Source organism: Rhinoderma darwinii, chromosome 5 (genome assembly GCF_050947455.1).
Source record: "Rhinoderma darwinii isolate aRhiDar2 chromosome 5, aRhiDar2.hap1, whole genome shotgun sequence".
Taxonomy (NCBI): Eukaryota; Metazoa; Chordata; class Amphibia; order Anura; family Rhinodermatidae; genus Rhinoderma; species Rhinoderma darwinii.
The window spans coordinates 322,570,383-322,591,152 of NC_134691.1; the positions used below are offsets into that span (position 1 = coordinate 322,570,383).

Consider the following 20,770-nt stretch of genomic DNA (forward strand, 5'->3'; position numbering starts at 1 on the left):
GTGGCTTAAAAAACGTCTGAAAATCAGGAGCTGTTTTCAAGGGCGTTTTTTACATCCGTTTTGGAGCTGTTTTCTATAGTCAATGAAAAACGGCTCCAAAAACATCCCAAGAAGTGACCTGCACTTCTTTTTCTGTTTTTAAAAATGGCTGCGTAAAAAAACGGCCCAACGGAACAGAATGCTGTTTTTCTCATTGAAATCAATGGGCAGATGTTTGGAGGCATTCTGCTTCTGAATTTGCAGCCGTTTTCGGCCGTTTACGGCCCGAAAAACGGCCATAATAGGCCGTGTGAACATACCCTTAGGCTATGTTCACACGGAGTATTTTGCCGAGTTTTTTGACGCGGAAACCACGTCGCAAAACTCGGCAAAAACGGCCCGAGAACGCCTCCCATTGATTTCAATGGGAGGCGTCGGCGTCTTTTTCCCGCGAGCAGTAAAACTGCCTCGCGGGAAAAAGAAGCGACATGCCCTATCTTCGGGCACTTCCGCCTCTGACCTCCCATTGACTTCAATGGGAGGCAGAGAAAGCATATTTCGCGCTGTTTTATGCCCGTGGCGCTCAATGGCCGCGGGCGAAAAATGGCGCGAAAATCGCCGCGAAAATCGGCGTGCAGGGAGAGGAAAATCTGCCTCAAAGTTCCAAATGGAATTTTGAGGCAGATATTCCTCCCCCAAAATACTCTGTGTGAACATAGCCTTAGGCTGAATACGGCTCATATAGAACGTCTATGAACTTGTCTTCAGCCTAAGTTTTCTTCATTGTAATTTAGTAAAATAAATATGAGCCCTGATTGGTTGTTGCAATAAATAATTAAATAAAACAAATAAAATGCTACATTTAGGTCTTCTTTAAACACACTATTTTTCTGTGTTTTTAAATACTTGTAAAAAACATCATAAATTTCAAATGTCTACTATGGCATTTTTTTACAATTGTTTTTGTTGCCATTTTTTATTATGTACATGCATTTTTTTGGGGTGTTTTCTCCAGGCGTAGGCCTTATTCACACGAACGTGTCGCTTTTGTGCGCGCAAAAGCCGCTGCATTTTGCGCACGCAAAAGTTACGTGTGGCATCAGTATGTGGTGCGTGGCTGCGTGATTTCCACGCATATGGCATCATTATGACACTCTGTTTTTATGTTTACAAACATAAAAGTAGCAGGTGCTTTTCTTGTTTCATTCATTTATTTTACTACTGCAGCGCGAATCACGCACGGCACACGGAAGTCCTTCCGTGTGCCGTGCGGGATTTTCGCGCACCCATTGACTGCAATGGGTGCGTGATGCACGAAAAACGCCCAAGTATAGGACATGTCGTGAGTTTTACGCAGCGCACATACGCTGCGTGAAAATCACGGACTGTCTGAACGGCCCCATTCACTTACATAGGTCCGTGCGAAGCGCGTGGAAATCACGAATGGACGTAATATACGTTCGTGTGAATAAGGCATTAATGAAAACCACTGAGAAAAACACCAGAAAAAAAGCCATACCCATGATGTTTTTTGAAAGAAATGCCAGTGACCTCCAAAACGGCACAAAAACACCACAAATTATTTTTTGCATTTACGGACCGGGCTTCTATAATTTTTAATGTGAGCACTGCCCATAAATTCATTTGACAGTCCGCAGCCCGTCCGCGCCGTAATCATGCACCGTACACACGGGTAAGGCCGTGTACAGGGGGCCTAGAAAATCGCTTATTAAGGTTTTGATTGCTCTATAGAAAAAAATTATTTCTACAAAAAGTCTAGCCTTAAAGTGTGAACATAGCTTTACCCTAGCCCCGTGGGCAATTTTGTAAGAAAATAATCCAATATGAGATTATAATTTTGTATTGAATTATTTACAGTGTAAAAAGTTTTTTTTAAAAGACAAATATATAATGCGTAATAATGAGAAATAAAAGAAAATATCAATAAACAAAATAAAAATTACAGACAATTATTTAGACAATTATGCATATAAATTAAATATAAATATAATTATTATTATTGTTTGATTTGAAACTAGAGAATAACCAGTGAATAGTTGATCGCTTCACCCAGAAGGATTTTCGGTTATTGTCCATGACTTTTGCTTGGATCTTCTGAGAATTTCCTAGCATGAGTTTCCCTTGGGTACAATTGAACTATTGACATGTCAACTATTAATATTTTAACAGACTTTAGGGATTATTGTGTTTTTATTTTTTTTATTATTATTTGCATATTTCGCTATGATATTCTTTACGCTGTTATCATAAACTTTTGGAGCACTGATATTTTTGTTTTGTTTTCTTCTTCATAAAGTTTGACTAGAAAAAGCAAAAATATATAAATGAATTTAATAAAAAAAATTGACTAAGATACTTTACAAACTTTATCAAGGTTCCAAAAAGTTGGAGGGCAGATGTTTTGATGAACATAAAATGTTAACTTTAAGAACATAAAACAGAAATACTTTTTTTTTTTTCCCGGTGGGTAACCATGAAAAACTACAGTGTGTTATTGGCTTACAACAAAAGTTGGGGTTAGCAACTATTTTTAATTTATATAAAATAAATTCTAAATTAAAATATTTAACTTTGATAAATATATAAACAAGAGTAAAACCAGTATTTAATTCAATCATTTAATTAACTCCCGTACATCTTACCAAGGAATACTGGGTAGTCTGATGATGTCACTTAAAGGGGTTGTCCCACAATTCAATTTTACATTCTCTGCTAGATTATATAAACCAAAACAATTTTTCATTTGGAATCATTTTTTAAAAAAATGCTCCTGTGTGTAGATATTGCGGTTACATATTTGTTATGGCGCCCCCTGGTGTTTTTTCCCTCATATATCTACCTCATGTACTGTATCCAAGGCTAGTGAAAAGACACTGCTTCTTGTGTACCTATTTTAATTAACTGGCCTGCACAATAGCAGGAATCACTCTGCCGCCCGTATTCAAGAGGATTCAGCGGTGGGACTGAGCTTCTGAGCATGAGTGACCACCGGCACTAGACATTTTAGGAAAACGAAGGAATACAAAAAATGCAAGGGAGGATCAGTCTACACAGGGTATAGAAACACATAGTTCTGCATAGGAGCTGTAAACACAAATCAGTAAGATATCTTTAATTTACTATAGATGGATTGGAATAATACAAATGTTATAAAATGATTTCCTTTAAAGTGTAGCTAAACGTTTGACAAACTTCTGACATGTCATAGTGACATGTCAGAAGTTTGGATTGGTGGGGCTCCGAGCACTGAGACCCGACCAATCGCTAGAACGAAGCAGAAGTGTTCGTGTGAGCGCTCAGCCGCTTCGTGCCTGTTCGGGTTTTTCCGGAAAGCCGATGTATCGGAGTACAGGCTCATAGACTTTCTATTGAGTCCATACACCGATACATTTATTTCAGGAAAAAGCCGAACAGACACGAAGCGGCTGAGCGCTCACACGAACGCTTCTGCTGCTTCATTCTAGCGATTGGTTGGGTCTCAGTGCTCGGGCCCCCACCAATCCAGACTTCTGGCATGTCAGACGTTTGTCAAACGTTTAGTTACCCTTTACTAAATAAAAAAAAACATATATTAGGCCTGTCTAAAAAAAATGTCTGATCTTCCACCACATATGGTTTTACATAGCATATTTCTTCTGGTAATTCTCCTTTAATGTGAATAAATGTTTCAAATCCCATAATCCCTGTGCAGCTTGTGAGAATTTTTGGGAGCAAATTGTATAAACTAATAAGTTAAAATGGCTGTGACAGCTAAGGGGTTAAATGGTAGAGAATCAGTTATCTCATATCTTGGTCGTTGATGGGAGAGGCCGACTGTCAATCACAGTGCTGTACATTTACGGCGCTAGTCCTCAACAGTAGGTTTTCGAGCGCCGGAAATGTACAGCGGGTGGTATCATGGGGTTAAAACTGCCTACCAATACGGCCTACCCGTTGGCTGCCGAAACAAGGCAAACGCCAAGGGAAGCCCTGACTTATGGCCAACGCATCTGACAAGAGGCGGGTGGGCTGCGTGCAGTGGTCACAGTTCACATCACGCTGGATTTACATTCCGTTTAGGGTACGGTCCCACGTTGTGGCGTGCGCATGCGGCCGATATCCCACTGACTTGCGGTGGACAATGGCCGCATGATTTTGTCAGTAACACCCGACCTTTGCCACTGTATATCATACAGTGGCATACGTCTTCCTTAGGCCCCTATGCTAAGAAACAATTATATTGCGTGTTACAGTATACACTTTTATTATTACATTTGATTAGAGTGCTGTGCACATGTATCCAGAGATTCACTTTCATTTATTGAAAATAGTGATGCTAAAGAATAACATGCGAAGGTCTCATGCACACTCCAGTGATATTCTTCAGTGTGCTGTTTTATTAACCCAGTCATTTATATGGGGCCATGTACACATCCGTTTTTTTGCGGATCTGTGTATCCATTCCGGGAATTATAGAACAGGTCCTATTCCTGTCCGTTTTTGCAGATCAGTCTTGGCCATGCTATTCATTCATCTGTTAATAAATGCGGACCGCACACGGAAGCCATCCGTGTGCGTTTCTTGTTTTGCGCATCCGTGATTTTCGGCTACATAAAGAGCCAGGTCTGTGTGCATACATCATGCATGGCTTTCATACATGCCGGTGGCGTCTTTCTGTTGGACTAGACTCATGCGGTGAGAATGTATATATACGTATCACTAAGCAGAGAATAGATAGCAGCAGCACTATGTGATAAGAGAGAGGCCTTGCTTCCCATTACAGCAGGCACCCATGTCTGTCATCACCTCCGTGCCTGAGATAGCAGAGTTCTGTGACCATACCTTTTAAGTCAAGAAGCCATTGTTTACATCAGACAAAGTCAAGTGGCTCATACCATTGTGCTCACGACCTTCATCTAACCTTCTGTTCTTGCATTGGCTTAGAAAACAAACAGGGCTGCCGTGTAAGATATAAAAAAGTACAAATATTGCATGAAATATGGAAATAAAATATGGCAGTCGATCGACACATATTGACAAAGTCCGAACTTGAAGTTCCTGGGCCCCGGTGCAAAGTAAGATGACCTCTTACCTGCCATGTGGCATCTATTATACTGGTGCCTTCTTATGTGGTGGAGGGGACCTTCAGGCATTATGTCCCGGGTGCAACAGCAACCCCTATAGCTTGCTGCCTGGTTGCGTGTCATTAGGCCACTATAGTTACACCCCTGAATACTGATTATATACGCCATGTTATTGCCGATTTATCAGAAGCATACACAGTTACATTGCTCCATCTCATGAATTATAGGATTACATCAGTTTTACATTTGAGACCTCCCGTGGAGACCCTCAAATCGGTAGGACATTTTTTTAATTCTGCAATGTTTTTTTTTTTATGCATTAGAGCCCCCCCCCCCAAAAAAAAATTGGTTGCAAAGGTGAACATACATATCAGTACCTTTATATTATATACTTATCCTATACATCGTAATGATGCATGCTGAGGGCCCTGAGAGTGAAGGTGCATGATAGGAGCTGTAACTTGTAGACACCGTGCAGCCTGATTCTGATCATATTTGATGAAAGGGAGGATGTACCGTATGGTGGGAAATGTTGTAGACACTTTTTTCTTTTTTTTATGGTAAAAAGAGCCGATTGTTTATGGTGGGGGTTGTTATGTAAGTAGTAATAAAAATCTGGGTCTGGCTGGTGGTCGCGAGACAGAGGACAGATGCAGGAGGCCTAAGATGAACGGTGTCCCTCACACATACGGCACACACAAGAGCTACACATCTAATACTGGGGAAGGGGCATCCCGCTGTGGCATGTGTTAGAAGAACACTTCTGCATGCCACGTGTTGGCCACCCATACTAAACTGCATGACGTAATCACGTATGGCAGTAAGAGAAGTCGCCTAATAGTGGAGTTTCCAACTATATATATAAATTACCAACAGTAAAAAAAATTGCTTGATGTAAAAAATAAATAGTAAAGCTGGATTCCCATGGCGGTGTATGCGACCTAGAACCCGCAGCGAATTCTGCTTGAAAAAACTCTAAAACCGTGCTTGAAAAAACCCCAAAAAGTCTATACTTACCCCCGGCCAATGTCATGGCAACACATCCCTCTGTTCTCCGGCCTCCTGGGACGATGCTGCAGCCCATGTGACAGCTACAGCATGTGATTGGCTGCAGTAGTCACATGGGATGATACGTCATCCCAGGAGGCCAACGTGGACGGAGAACAGAAGAAAGCGTCGTTATGAAAACAGACGGGATGTAAGTATTAACTTTTTTATACATTTTTATTAAAGCTTTTTTTTTTTCCTTATTTGCGGTGGAATCGCATTGAAAGCCGCAACACTTGGCTATTTTTACATTGAATTCAATGGGTAAAAACCGCTGCTCAAGAGCAACAAATCCACAGCATAGATTGACATGCTGCGAATGGAAAATCCGAACCGCAGCGCGGGCATGACACTTATTCAAATCTCATTCACTTTGTTGCTGCTGTAAAATGCTGCGGAATTTCCACACAGAATTCCGTTGCGGAAATTCCGCAGCGTTTACGCTACGTGGGAACCTGGCCTAATATGGCCTTACTAAATGCAGGCCGGTCACACGTCCAGAGAAGTAAATAAAGTTGAATATGTGAGTGCGCCATAGTCAGACTTACTGCCACACACACCAGTAATGTAATATATGGTCGAATGTAATATCTGCTCTAGTATCTAGGACACTGTAGTCTTCTTGGCACAGGCACACGCCACTTCTTTGATCTTGGGTTTTCTTGTTGGCCTGAAGTCTTCTCATTCCTGCAAATATTTATCTGGCCGTCTCCTCCGTGTTATATGTTAAAAATAAATGACCGAAAAAGAAATAAAGCAGAATTTATGTGCTGAATATAAATAAATACTGCAAATAAATTTATAACTGTACATTAAATCTACTACTCAGAAAGTCAAATAAGGCAAAGGAGGAGATTCTGGAGCACGGGGAACGCAGAACAATTAAGAACATGATGCCTTTAGTGATATCTTTCTACAATTTAATCAGCATTCAGATACAAAGATTTTACCACCTTCCAAACAGAGCTTTAATAAAGAACTTCATGCAGTACATCAAACTAGCAGAACCCAGAAACATAGCATAGAGTACTACAGTTTTCGTGGTGGGCCCTGTAGCAGACCTCCTGACTGCTATAGGGCCCATGGTGAGAGCAGGCCAGGCACAGAGCCGCTTTCCTTCCTGCCTGCTGACACCACTAGGGGGAGCTCACTGGCATACTGAGTTTTACAGCTTTCATTGAGTTCAGTACTGCCTGTAGAAATTGATATGCTGTAAGCTCCCCCTAGTGGTGTGAGGGTGATGTTTGGAGCGTGTTCACGTTCTGAGCGCGCTCCAAATATAGCGGGTATCAGCTGTGTTCTAGAGCTGACATCCGGGACTAATAGCCAGAAACAGCGATCGCGCTGTTCCTGGCTGTTTAACCCCCTCAAATGCTGCAGTCATTTGCGTCTGCAGCATCTGAGGCATTGAAAAGAGGGGGGCGGCCCCCTCCGTTATCGCACCCCCCTGCAATAAGATGGAGGTCGACGGTTGTCATGGCGGCCTAGTGACCTAATGAAGGCCCCCAGGACTGCCTTCACTCTGCCAGGGCTTAACAGAGGCCTAAAAAATTATAATATACTGCAATGCATTAGTATTGCAGTGTATTGTACCGGCGATCCAACGATCGCTGGTTCAAGTCCCTTAGGGGGGGCTAATAAACTGTGTAAAAAAAGTGAAATTAAGTTTTTTGTAGTGGAAAATATATATATATATATTAAAAGTTCGAAAGAAAAAAACTTTTCCCATTTTTCCTCTAAAGTAATGTAAAAAATAAAAACCGTAAACAAAATTGGTATCGCTGCGTCCATAATAGTCTGAACTATTACAATTAAGCGTTATTTAACACACACGGTGTACGCTGTAAATATTTAAAAAATGTAAACAGTTTTTTGTCAACTTAGCTCTTAAACAAAATGTAATAAAAAATGATCAAAAAGTTGTATGTACCAAAAAATGGTACCAATAAAAACCACAGCTCGTCGTGCAAAAAAGAAGCCCTCACACCGCTCAATCGATGAAAAAATGTAAAAGTTATGGCTCTCAGAATGTGGCGACACAAAGCAATTTTTTTTTAACAAAAAGTTTTTTCTTTAAAAGTAGTAAAATATAAAAAAACAATATAAATTTGGTATCACTGTGATTCAATTGAGCCACAGAATAAAGTTAAGTTGTAGTTTTTACCGCATTGTGAAAGCCGTAAAAAACAATCCCAAAAAACAATCGAGGAATCACAGTTTTTTCCAATTTCAGCCCGCAAATAATTTTTTTCAGTTTCCCAGTACATTATATGGTACTTTAAATGTTACTAATAGAAACTACAACTCCTCCCGCAAAAAACGTCATCTGTGAAAACAGAAAAATTGAGCTGTTACCCCTATAAAGATATATTAAGAAATGTCAGATTGTTTCTATGATTATTATTTGGACATTGTATGGCGGCATTATGGCACGTTATTGTGGTAATATTTGGGTTATATATGGTGCTGTTATTTCAGGATTGTATGGTGGCGTATTTTGAGCTCTGTATTATTATTATTATTATAATAATTTTGGTTTTATTTTGACATGAGGCACATTCAAAATTCATCACACCTCGCGCCTCACATCAGAAAATGGAAGAACTTTTGTTTTTATTACTGTTGGCAAAGTATCATTTTGGTATCGAAATCGCAATACCAAACGAAGTGTCGGTATTGAAGTCCAAATTTTGGTATCGTGACATCCCTACACTGTGGGTCAAGTCCCCCAGGGGGTTCGTGTGAAGACCTCCGGGTGGTCGCGAGTCACTCACCGAGGTCCCGGATCCATTCAATGCTGGAGCAAGGAGCTGACATCTCCTTGATCCAGCATTCACTGTACCCTGAGCGGCTCGACGCAGGCAGGCGGGATGTAGCGACATCATCGCGTCTGCCTGCGCTGAGTCACTCATAGCACACACCGGAGGAGGCGAAGGATCCACCACCCGGCATGGGAACGGGGATAGGTAAGTGATTATGCTATTTTTCTATTATGCACATATGGGGGCATTATACTGTATGGGGGGCTGATATTGCGTGGGGGCTGATATGGCATGGGGGGCTGATACTGCATGGGGGCTGATATGGCATGGGGGCTGATAAGATGGGGGGCATTATACTGCATGGGGGCTGATATGGGGGAATTATACTGTATGGGGGGCTGATATGGGGAGCATTATACGGTATGGGGCAGTTATGGGGGGTATTATACGTTATGGGGCATTATACTGTGTGGGGGCATTTTACTATGGGGCTGTTGGGCAAGGCGTCTGGGCATAGGCGCGCGCAGGGGTCTGATGATGATGATGGTGGTGTTGGGGTGTGGTAGGGGGGCCCAAGCTGAATTCTTGCACCCGGGCCCATGAGCCTTTAGCTACGCCCCTGCCTGGTCCCCAAAATTTTACCCTGGGGATCCCGATTGTGTACATGTATATGCCCATAGCATGTAAAATCTGCAAATCCCCTTTAACATTTGTCTAACATTTTGGAATAGCTGCGTTCGTTTTATCCCAAAATTAGCACTAGAATATTTTATTTGGCTGTTACATGAAAGGTGACAAGTATGTGAGTCTGACATGAACGCACAGTGAAAAAATCTTACAAAGACATAAACTATTAAAATGTCTGAATCACTAAATATATTAAGGTCCTTGTAGGGTACAAGAATGACTACAACTTCATGAGGGCTGATGATATATGATTTTCCGCTGTGTAATGCTGGAAGTAATAGTATTCATGTTATGTATTTGTCACTTTATACTTTAACCCCTTAACGACCAAGGACGAAAATGTACGTCATGGTCGGCTGCTAGTTCCCGCACCATGACGTACATTTTCGTCCGCATTTCAAACTGTCACTCTGTGTAAACACAGAGTGACAGACCCGCGCTGACAGTTGTCCCCGACAGCTGAGACATCAGTCTTGCCGGACAGCGGACCATCGCCGCTGATTTCGGCAGTTAACCCCTTAAGTGCGGCGACGGATTGCCGTCGCCGCATTTAAGTGGTTTGAAGCACATCAGCAGCCCCCACGAAGTGATCATGGGGGCTACCGATGCTTGTCACGGCAATCGGAGGTCAGATAATGACCTCCGGGTTGCCATGCACGGAAGCCTCGGAGGAACAGCCTCCGGCCGTTCCTCCTCTGCTTCCTGTCAGTGTGACTGTCACGTCACAATGACAGTTAGAGTACATTACACTACGTGTGTAGTGTAATGTACTCTAGCAGCTATCAAAGCTGCAAGACTAAGTGTCCCCTAGTGGGACAAGTAAAAAAAGTAAAAAAAAGTAATAAAAATGTTTTAAAAAAAGTGTAAAAATAAAAGTTATAAGTTCTATAAACACTAAATGCTTTTTTTCCTATAATAAGACTTTTATTATAGAAAAAAAATGAACACGTTAAAAAAGTACACATATCTGGTATCACCGCGTTCGTAACGAACCCAACTATAAAACTATAATGTTATTTTTCCCGCACGATGAACACCCCCAAAAAAATCAATAAAAAACGACAGAATCGCAATTTTTTGGGTCACCACCGCTCCCTAAATAAAGAATAAAAAGTGATCAAAAAGTCGCATGTACCCGAAAATAGTACCAATAAAAACTTCTATCCGTCCCGCAAAAAACAAGCCCTTACACCGCTTTTTTGACTAAAAAATTAAAAAATTATGGCTCTCAGAATACGGTGACACAGAATTTTTTTTTTTTATAAATAGGTCATTTTATTGCGCAAACGCTAAAAAAAAGGACCAAACCTATATACATATGGTATCGCCGTAATCGTACCAACCCGCAGAATAAATTAAAAATGTCATTTATTGCGTACGGTGAGCGCCGCAAAAAAAAAACCTAAAAAAACGGTATCAGAATTCCTGTTTTTTGCTCAGGATTGCAAAAAAATTGAATAAAAAGTGATCAAAAAAAATCGCATGTACCCCAAAATGGTACCAATGAAAACTACAGATTGTCCCGCAACAAATAAGCCCTCACACCACTCTATTGATGGAAAAATAAAAAAAGTTATGGCTCTTGGAAAGCGGGGAGTGAAAATCTAAAATATGAAAGCAAAAAATGGATCAGTCCTGAAAGGGTTAATTCATTTCTAATGAAAAAACGTATGACCACATGTGGTTTATTTCCGTACTCGGGAGAAATTGCTTTATAAAAAAATGGTTGTTTTTTTCCTCCTTTATCCCTTGTGAAAATGAGAAAATGCAACATTTTAGTGGAAAAAATTTTGATATTAATTTTCGCGCCCTAATTCTAATAAACTCTGCAAAAGACCCGTGGGGTGTAAATGCTCACTATACCCCTATAAAAATTCCTTGAAGGTTTTTCCAAAATGGGGTCACTTTTGGGGGAGTTTCCACTGTTTTGGTCCCTCCAGTGCATTGCAAATGCGACATGGCACCGAAAACCATTCCAGCAAAATCATAAATCCAAATGGCGCTCCTTACCTTCTGAGCCCTGCTGTGGGTCCAAACAGCAGTTTATTACCACATATGGGGTATTGTCGTAATCGGGAGACATTGCTTTACAAATGTTGGGGTGCATTTTCTTCGTTATTCCTTGTAAATAATAAAAATTTCTATGTTTCAGAAAAAAAGTACATTTTAATTCTTACAGACTAATTTCAATATATTTAGGGAAAAACCTGTGTGGTCAAAATGCTAACTATACCCCTAGATAAATACCTTAAGGGGTCTAGTTTTCGAAATGGGGTCGTTTATGGGGAGTTTCTATCATTCTGGCAGCTCAAAGCCTCTCCAAATGTACATTGGGGCCTAAAACATTTTCAAGCAAAATATGAGTCCTGAAAGCCTCCGGGTGTTCCCTTCCTTTGGGGCCCTGCCGTGTGTCCAAACAACGCATTAGGGCCACAATGTGGGTATTTTTGAAAACAGGAGAAAGAGGGTGATAGATTTTGCGGTGTGTTTCTTCATTTTCATGGTAGCTTTACAAAGAAATCGGTCTTCAAACAAATACTTTTATGAAAAAAGTGAAATTATTATTTTTTTCACCTGATATGCATTAAATTTAGCAAAGAACTGTGGGGTAAAAATAATTACTATACCCCTAAATAAATACCTTATGGGGTCTAGTTTTCTAAATGGGGTCGTTTATGGGGAGTTTCTATCGTTCTGGCAGCTCAAAGCTTCTCCAAATGTACAGTGGGGCCTAAAACATTTTCAAGCAAAATATGAGTCCTGAAAGCCTCCGGGTGCTCCCTTCCTTTTGGGTCCTGCCGTGTGTCCAGGCAGCGCATTAGGGTCACAATGGGGGCATTTTTGAAAACAGGAGAAAGAGGGTGATAGATTTTGTGGTGTGTTTCTTCATTCTCATGGTCTCTTTACAAAGAAATTGGTCTTCAAACTGATACTTTTATGAAAAAAAGTGAATTTATTTTTTTTTTCACCTGCTATGTATTAAATTTAGCAAAAAACTGTGGGGTCAAAATACTTACTATACCCTTAGGTAAATACCTTAAGGGGTCTAGTTTTCTAAATGGGGTCATTTGTGGGGGTTTCCATCACTCTGAGACCTATGAGCCTCTGAAAACCTGGCTTGGTGCCGGAAAACAAAATGTACTTCAAAATTTATAAAATTATTATTCAATTTGTAAGTCCTCTAAATTGCTGAAAATTTATTTTATTTTTTCAAAAGTGCTGCCAAAATGGAGTAAAGAGATAGAAATATATATTTAATTTAAAAAATTGTACAGTATGTGTGTACATATGTGACATATTGCAGTTAAAAATAGGGGAAAATGGTAATTTTTACAAAATTTCTTCCATTTTTCTATTTTTTAATTAATTTCCGCAAATCGTATCAGTCTACTTTTACCACTAAAATAAAGTACAACATGTGACGAAAAAACAATGTCAGAATTACTTGGATATTCAAAACTTTCACAGAGTTATTCTCTGATAAAGTCAGACATACCAGATTTGACAAATCTGGCTTGGTCATTAAGGTACAAACATGCCCGGTCATTAAGGGGTTAATGTACTTTTACCTTCAACAACCTTTAATGTTTTTCAACTAATTCTTAAAAGAAGCCATACTTAAATATGAATTGGACAAGGACTGTCATAACATTAACATAACATGGGCTGTTTATTAATACATGGAGAAGACCCACAGCAAAGGCATAAGGACTGTTTTTAAACATTTACAATCATAGTAAACCATGAATAGAATTGTCAAAGCAGTGAAAATCTGCCAGGTGTTTTTTCTAGTAGCGTTTCAGGCAAAAACTCAGAACCAAAGGTATATTCTCCCACCAGGGGCGGTAATACCACATGTGCACTGTACAAAGGCGGAGGGGCTAGAGGGCCCATTATTACCTGTAAGTTAGTTTTATTAAAGGGTAACTTGACTTTTCAAAAACTTTTGACATGTTATAGTGAAATGTCAAAAGTTTTGAACTGTGGGAGTCAAAGCACTAAGACCCCCACGGATTGCTTCAGCCGCTTTGTTTCTGATCGGCTTTCCTCGAAAATCCGAACCCGAACACCGCTCCGAGGAAAGACGATCAGAAATTAATCAGCACAGCGCACACCCCAGTGCTTCTGCCACTTTGCTTTAACAATCGGTGGGAATCTCAGTGATTGGACACCCACCGATCAAAAATTCTGACAAGTCACTATGACATGTCAAATTTTTAAAAAAAGTTTAGTTTAAATAAAATTGTTCCCAAATTCTCTGCTGAATACCGTCATAATATATCTGTTAAGGGGTCAGAATCCCCTGTTTTCCCTTCACGCTGCCATAGAGATAAATTTGTTGCTGCCTGTAGTTGCCACTAGGGGGAGCCCACTGTATTCAGATTTTTAAAATTCTCATTGAATTCAGCAGGGGCTGTATAAATTCGTTATCTCCCCCTAGTGGCAGCTACAGGCAGCTAGAATTTTATTAGTAAAAAGAGTTTTTCCACTACAGCATGTTTTAATATTTCATTAATACAAGTGCAGAACAGCAGGGTCCAACCTTTGAATGCCCTCTGATGCATAAAAAAAAGAGGTCATATGATTAAAAAATCAGAGCTCCGGAGATATTAGATATTAGCCCATGACTATCCTAGGCCACCATGCATATCAATATTAACTCGTTCATCATCCAAGACCACCAGAGATACTAGGTATTAACCGCTAAACCACTTTAGATATACAGGGATATTACGGGAATGCTATCACTGACCCCTATACTACTCTATTTAAAAATGTGGGATGTAGTACATGTAGAAAGTTCGCAAAATTTGTATGATCGAGGAAAGAATATTTGCTCTATTTGTTCATGTAAAGTGTGTCAAGACAAGGTTTTTGCTTACACAATTTCCTCTCATTTTATGTATTGAGTGGCAGCTGGAGGGCACTTAGTTACAGAAAACTTAGGGTATTCCACTAGACTTCAGCTGTAGATAGTGGAAGTTCTGCACCTGTTAAAGGGAACCTGTCACGTCGAGCGTGCTATCCTATCTGCGGGCAATATGTTATGGAGCAGAAGGAGCTGAGCAGTTATATAGTTATGTGGGAAGAGATTCAGGGTAACCCATCATTTATTGATTTAAATCTCTACTCACTGTGAGCTAAAGAGTCCACTGGGCGGTCTTAACCATTGAAAGACACCCTTCCCTGTATAATTGTGCATACAGAAATAGCTGCCAATCACTGAGTAGGACCGCCCACTGGACTCTTTAGTCCACAGTGTGCAGGAATAATAATCATTAAATTGCAGGTTTATCCAGAACCTTTTCACAGTAAAACTATATCAATCTGTTCAGATCCTGCTGCTCTATAACATTCTGCATATAGGACACCATGTTCAACGGGACAGGCTCCATTCAACCTTATTCAACTTATACATAAATTTCTTATACTTTACCCTGCTATTAGCATGCAATTTACCAGCCTGTATAACCTATGTATCTACACACAATGGATAGATAGATAGATAGATAGATAGATAGATAGATAGATAGATAGATAGATAGATAGATAGATAGATAGATAGATAGATAGAACAGCACATTCATTTTGTTGGAATGTGCTGTTCAAATGTTTGTGTTGTTTATGTGATCCATATATGTGGGGTTAGTGACGGCCTCCATTTTTTGATCTTGCACTCCTCCCATTCTGCCCTGGGTGATTTCAATTAGTTTAATGCTGTTAATATGCAGGTTTAGTCCCAGTTCTGGGTGTATGTGCAGCATAGGTTCCCACCTCATAGAGGTCGCCTTGTCGTGGCAGGTGGGCTCACACAATTTTATCAAAATGTGCACTAAGAATCTCCCTATTGTAAGTAGATTTAGCAGTAATGCATATTTATTTATATTTAGCGGTTTAGGTGACATTGGTGTTCGCAGTGTGCTGTTGCCATTTTTTTTGTGTGCTAGTTAGATAGATATATAGATAGAAAGAAAGAAAAAAATTAGATAGATAGAAAGAAATTAGATAGATATATAGACAGATAGATAGATAGATAGATAGATAGATAGATAGATAGATAGATAGATAGATAGATAGATAGATAGATAGATAGATAGATAGATAGATAGATATGAGATAGATAGATAGATAGATAGATAGATAGATAGATAGATAGATAGATAGATAGATAGATAGATAGACAGATAGATAGATAGATAGATAGATAGATAGATAGATAGATAGATAGATAGATAGATAGATAGATAGATAGACAGATAGATAGACAGATAGGAGATAGATAGATAGATAGATAGATAGATAGATAGATAGATAGATAGATAGATAGATAGATAGATAGATAGATAGATAGATAGATAGATAGATAGATAGATAGATAGATAGATAGATAGATAGATATGAGAGATAGATAGATAGATAGATAGATAGATAGATAGATAGATAGATAGATAGATAGATAGATAGATAGATAGATAGATAGATAGATAGATAGATAGATAGATAGATAGATAGATAGATATAGATAGATATGAGATAGATAGATAGATTAGATAGATAGATAGATAGATAGATAGATAGATAGATAGATAGATAGATAGATAGATAGATAGATAGATAGATAGATAGATATGAGATAGATAGATAGATAGATAGATAGATAGATAGATAGATAGATAGATAGATAGATAGATAGATAGATAGATAGATAGATAGATATGAGATATAAATAGATAGATACTTATTTTCATTCATGTTACATCTCATTCACAATTTTTTTTTTAAGGGATTAATCTATTGTTGCAGCATCCTTGCGATGTAGAAGGCTTCGTTCACATCTGCGTCAGGGTTCCGTTCTGGCGTTCCGTCAGAGCTTCCCATCAGGGGAACCCTGACTCAAACAAAATTAAATGGTTTCCGTTTGTCTCAGTTGTGCAAGGTTTCCGTCGTTTTGACAGAATGAATAGCGCAGTTGACTACGCTATTCATTCCGTTAAAACGACGGAACCCTTGCACATCTGAGACAAACAGGAACGATTTGCACCAGATCCGTCACCATTGAAATCAATGGTGATGCAAACGAAGACCTATGGTTTCCGTTTGTTTCAGTCAGGGTTCCGTTCTGACGGAAAGCTCCGACAGAACGCCAAAATGGAGCCCTGACGCAGATCTGAACGAAGCTTAACCATGTTAAAATTTGAACGGCCTCTGGTCAAAAATGTAAACACAAAATAACTTATTCATTAGGTTCATGTATCTTCTATTAAAAAAATAAATAATGATAACAGTAAAGAGGGAGACAAACTGGACATTATAGAGAAGACCATTTTCTTAACACGTATGCAGAAAATATCACTTCAAAGTCTAGATGAATTGAAATACAGTACATTATAATAACAACCTCAATGTTATAGTTTAATTTTATGCTCATATATCGCTAGTAGTAACAGGCACAGCCATCCAAGAAGTAGTCCGAGATTTTGCAAGAAAAACGTCAGCCAGGGTCTCTGCGTCTGAATATGAGTCATTTCAGGTAACTGTAAAAAAATATAGAGACATGAATAACATTTTAATTAAGAGTGGAGATATACGGCACAGGCTTCATTTCCGATAGATGGATGGATGGATGGATGGATGGATGGATGGATAGATAGATAGATAGATAGATAGATAGATAGATAGATAGATAGATAGATAGATAGATAGATAGATAGATAGATAGATAGATAGATGATAGATAGATAGATAGATAGATAGATAGATAGATAGATAGATAGATAGATAGATAGATAGATAGATAGATAGATAGGAGATAGATAGATATGAGATAGATAGATAGATAGATATGAGATAGATAGATAGATATGAGATAGATAGATAGATAGATAGATAGATAGATAGATAGATAGATAGATAGATAGATAGATAGATAGATAGATAGATAGATAGATAGATCGATAGATAGATAGATAGATAGATAGATAGATAGATAGATAGATAGATAGATAGATAGATAGATAGATAGATAGATAGATAGATAGATAGATAGGAGATAGATATGAGATAGATAGATAGATAGATAGATAGATAGATAGATAGATAGATAGATAGATAGATATGAGATAGATAGATAGATAGATAGATAGATAGATAGATAGATAGATAGATAGATAGATAGATAGATAGATAGATAGATATGAGATAGATAGATAGATAGATATGAGATAGATAGATAGATAGATAGATAGATAGATAGATAGATAGATAGATAGATATGAGATAGATAGATAGATAGATATGAGATAGATAGATAGATAGATATGAGATAGATAGATAGATAGATAGATAGATAGATAGATAGATAGATAGATAGATATGAGATAGATAGATAGATAGATATGAGATAGATAGACATGTCAGAAGTTTGCCGAACGTTTAGCTACACTTTAAGTCCCTATTACACGGGCCGATGATCGGGCAAACCTGAGTTCATATGAGCGCTCGTTCCCGATCATTGTCCTGTGTAATAAGGGCAACTATCAGCCGATGAACAAGCAAACGCTCGTTCATCATCTGTCTGTTCTGCTCTTTTATGCAGAATTCAAAATCATCATTGTCGGCAGCAAATCTCCCTGTATAATCAGGGAGACGCGCTGCCGACATAATGAAAATGTGTAGGGACGAACGATCGTGGTAATGAGCGCTCGTCCCTATACATATTCAATTCAATGAACGAGATGTCTCATTGATCAGGGCTTGTTTACACGGCCTGTGTTGGGCCGTGTAATAGTACCTTTAGTTTTCAGGTGGTAAAATTCCTTTAATTTCCCTTAGAGGGGATTCCACCTTCTGAAGACTGATGACCTATCCACCAGATAGGTCATCAGTATATTATCGGTGCAGCTCCTACAGCCGCACTCCACACCGTTAAGCTGCTCCAGTAGCCTGCGGGTACCGGATGTTATGGCATATAATGCTATGTACATAGTACATAGTTGACTCCGTACATAGCATAGCGGCCGAGCTGTAGAACTGTAGGTCTGCGCCTACTCACTTGAATAGGAGTAGAGCTGCAGTACAGATGTAGCCAGCTTTAACTTGACTCTGATATCTTGCTGCAGCGTGATATCATACAACAAAAGCCATTGAAAAGTCATTGAAAAAGTCAAGATAAGGGATGTAGCCATTGTTTATTTAATGCGTTAAAAGTCAAGGTAAAGACGGCTATATCTGTACTGCATCTCGGCCGGAGCCAACTGCTTCCTGTATGTATATCCGGTGCACGGAGGCACCGGACTAGCTGATCTGTGCGGGACCCCCATAGATCATGTACTGATCACCTATCCGGTGGATAGGTCATCAGTTGTCAGAAGGTGGAAATCCCCCTTAAGGTACATTAATGATAAAATCTGTCATTATTTAGAATTTGAGGACTACAGCTTAAAGGGATTAAACCAATGATAGAATTTGGCCATAAAACTGCAGCAGGTTTGACGTTATTCCAATATGACACATGGCTGTGAATGCGTCTGACGATTATCATATTTCTGACATTTAAGTGTGAAGAAATAATCCACGTGGGTTGATTCGGAATCTCATGATTTATGTGTCACTTCCACCTAATGATGGATGTTTGGAAATTATTATCAAGATAATTCAAGAGGTGTTGGACTCAGTACAAACATTCACGTGTTACTGACCATGGTGCATTAATGTTATGTTATCTTATCAAATGCCGGCCAACATGAGTCAGAAAACTTGAGGAGGTAGCAAGGGCACGAGGAGATTAGTTATAAACTTCCCATAGTCCATTTCTTTTGCCCAAAAATAGGTTGAGTTCTACAGTTAGCAAAATAACAAGTTTGGAGGGCACTCTAAGAAAGTCATTGTGAAAGAAGAAGTCAATGTGACGCCAGAATACCAGGAACACAATTCTCTAGACCAGTTATTCCTAACCTTATTACCATAGGGAAACCCTCCAACAAGTTCTTTATCCCAACTCCCATTCCTACCTCAAATAATCTTGGTGTAAGGTCTGGATAAAGTATTTTACAATTGCTGTAAGGTCCAGGTAAAGTATTTTACAATTGGTGTGAGGTCCGGGTAAAGTATTCTACAATTGGTGTGAGGTCCGGGTAAAGTATTCTACAATTGGTGTGATGTCCGGGTAAAGTATTCTACAATTGGTGTGAGTTCCGGGTAAAGTATTCTAGAATTGGTGGGTGTGAGTTCCGGGTAAAGTATTCTACAATTGGTGGGTGTGAGTTCCGGGTAAAAGTATTCTATAATTGGTGTGAGGTCCGGGTAAAGTATTCTACAATTGGTGTGAGGTCCGGGTAAAGTATTCTACAATTGGTGTGAGGTCCGGGTAAAGTATTCTACAATTGGTGTGAAGTCCACGTAAAGTATTCTATAATTGGTGTGAGGTCCGGGTAAAGTATTCTACAATTGGTGTGAGGTCCGGGTAAAGTATTCTACAATTGGTGTGAGGTCCCGGTAAAGTATTCTACAATTGGTGTGAGGTCTGGGTAAAGTATTCTACAATTAGTGTGAGGTCCGGGTAAAGTATTCTACAATTGGTGGGTGTGAGTTCCGGGTAAAGTATTCTACAATTGGTGTGAGGTACGAGTAAAGTATTCTACAATTGGTGTGAGTTCCGGGTAAAGTATTCTACAATTGGTGTGAGGTCCGGGTAAAGTATTCTACAATTGGTGTGAGGTCCACGTAAAGTATTCTATAATTGGTGTGAGGTCCGGGTAAAGTATTCTACAATTGGTCTGAGGTCCGGGTAAAGTATTCTACAATTGGTGTGAGTTCCGGGTAAAGTATTCTACAATTGGTGTGAGGTCCACGTAAAGTATTCTATAATTGGTGTGAGGTCCGGGTAAAGTATTCTACAATTGGTCTGAGGTCCGGGTAAAGTATTCTACAATTGGTGTGAGGTCCGGGTAAAGTATTCTACAATTGGTGTGAGGTCTGGGTAAAGTATTCTACAATTGGTGTGAGGTCTGGGTAAAGTATTCTACAATTAGTGTGAGTTTCAGGTAAAGTATTCTACAATGGTGTGAGGTCCGGGTAAAGTATTCTACAATTAGTGTGAGGTCCAAGTAAAGTATTCTACAATTCTTGTCTAGCGCTACAGTATATTCCAGCTTAGATGTGTTGACTGATTTGCCAACTTCTTTGAGCAAGTTGAGTAGTTTGTCATGTGAA

The 20,770-nt window shown here is 39.3% G+C and overlaps 1 protein-coding gene across 1 annotated transcript in view; it reads right to left on the reverse strand.

Annotated features, from left to right (window-relative positions):
* Positions 1-16,868: 16,868 nt before the first annotated feature.
* SLC39A12 (solute carrier family 39 member 12) overlaps positions 16,869-20,770 on the reverse strand; it is a 45,668-nt gene continuing 41,766 nt past the window's right edge. Inside the window, exon 12 of the mRNA XM_075828733.1 lies at positions 16,869-17,094. Within this exon, the coding sequence (XP_075684848.1) occupies positions 16,966-17,094 (129 nt within the window). The 3' untranslated portion in view covers positions 16,869-16,965. The remainder of the gene's footprint in view (positions 17,095-20,770) is intronic.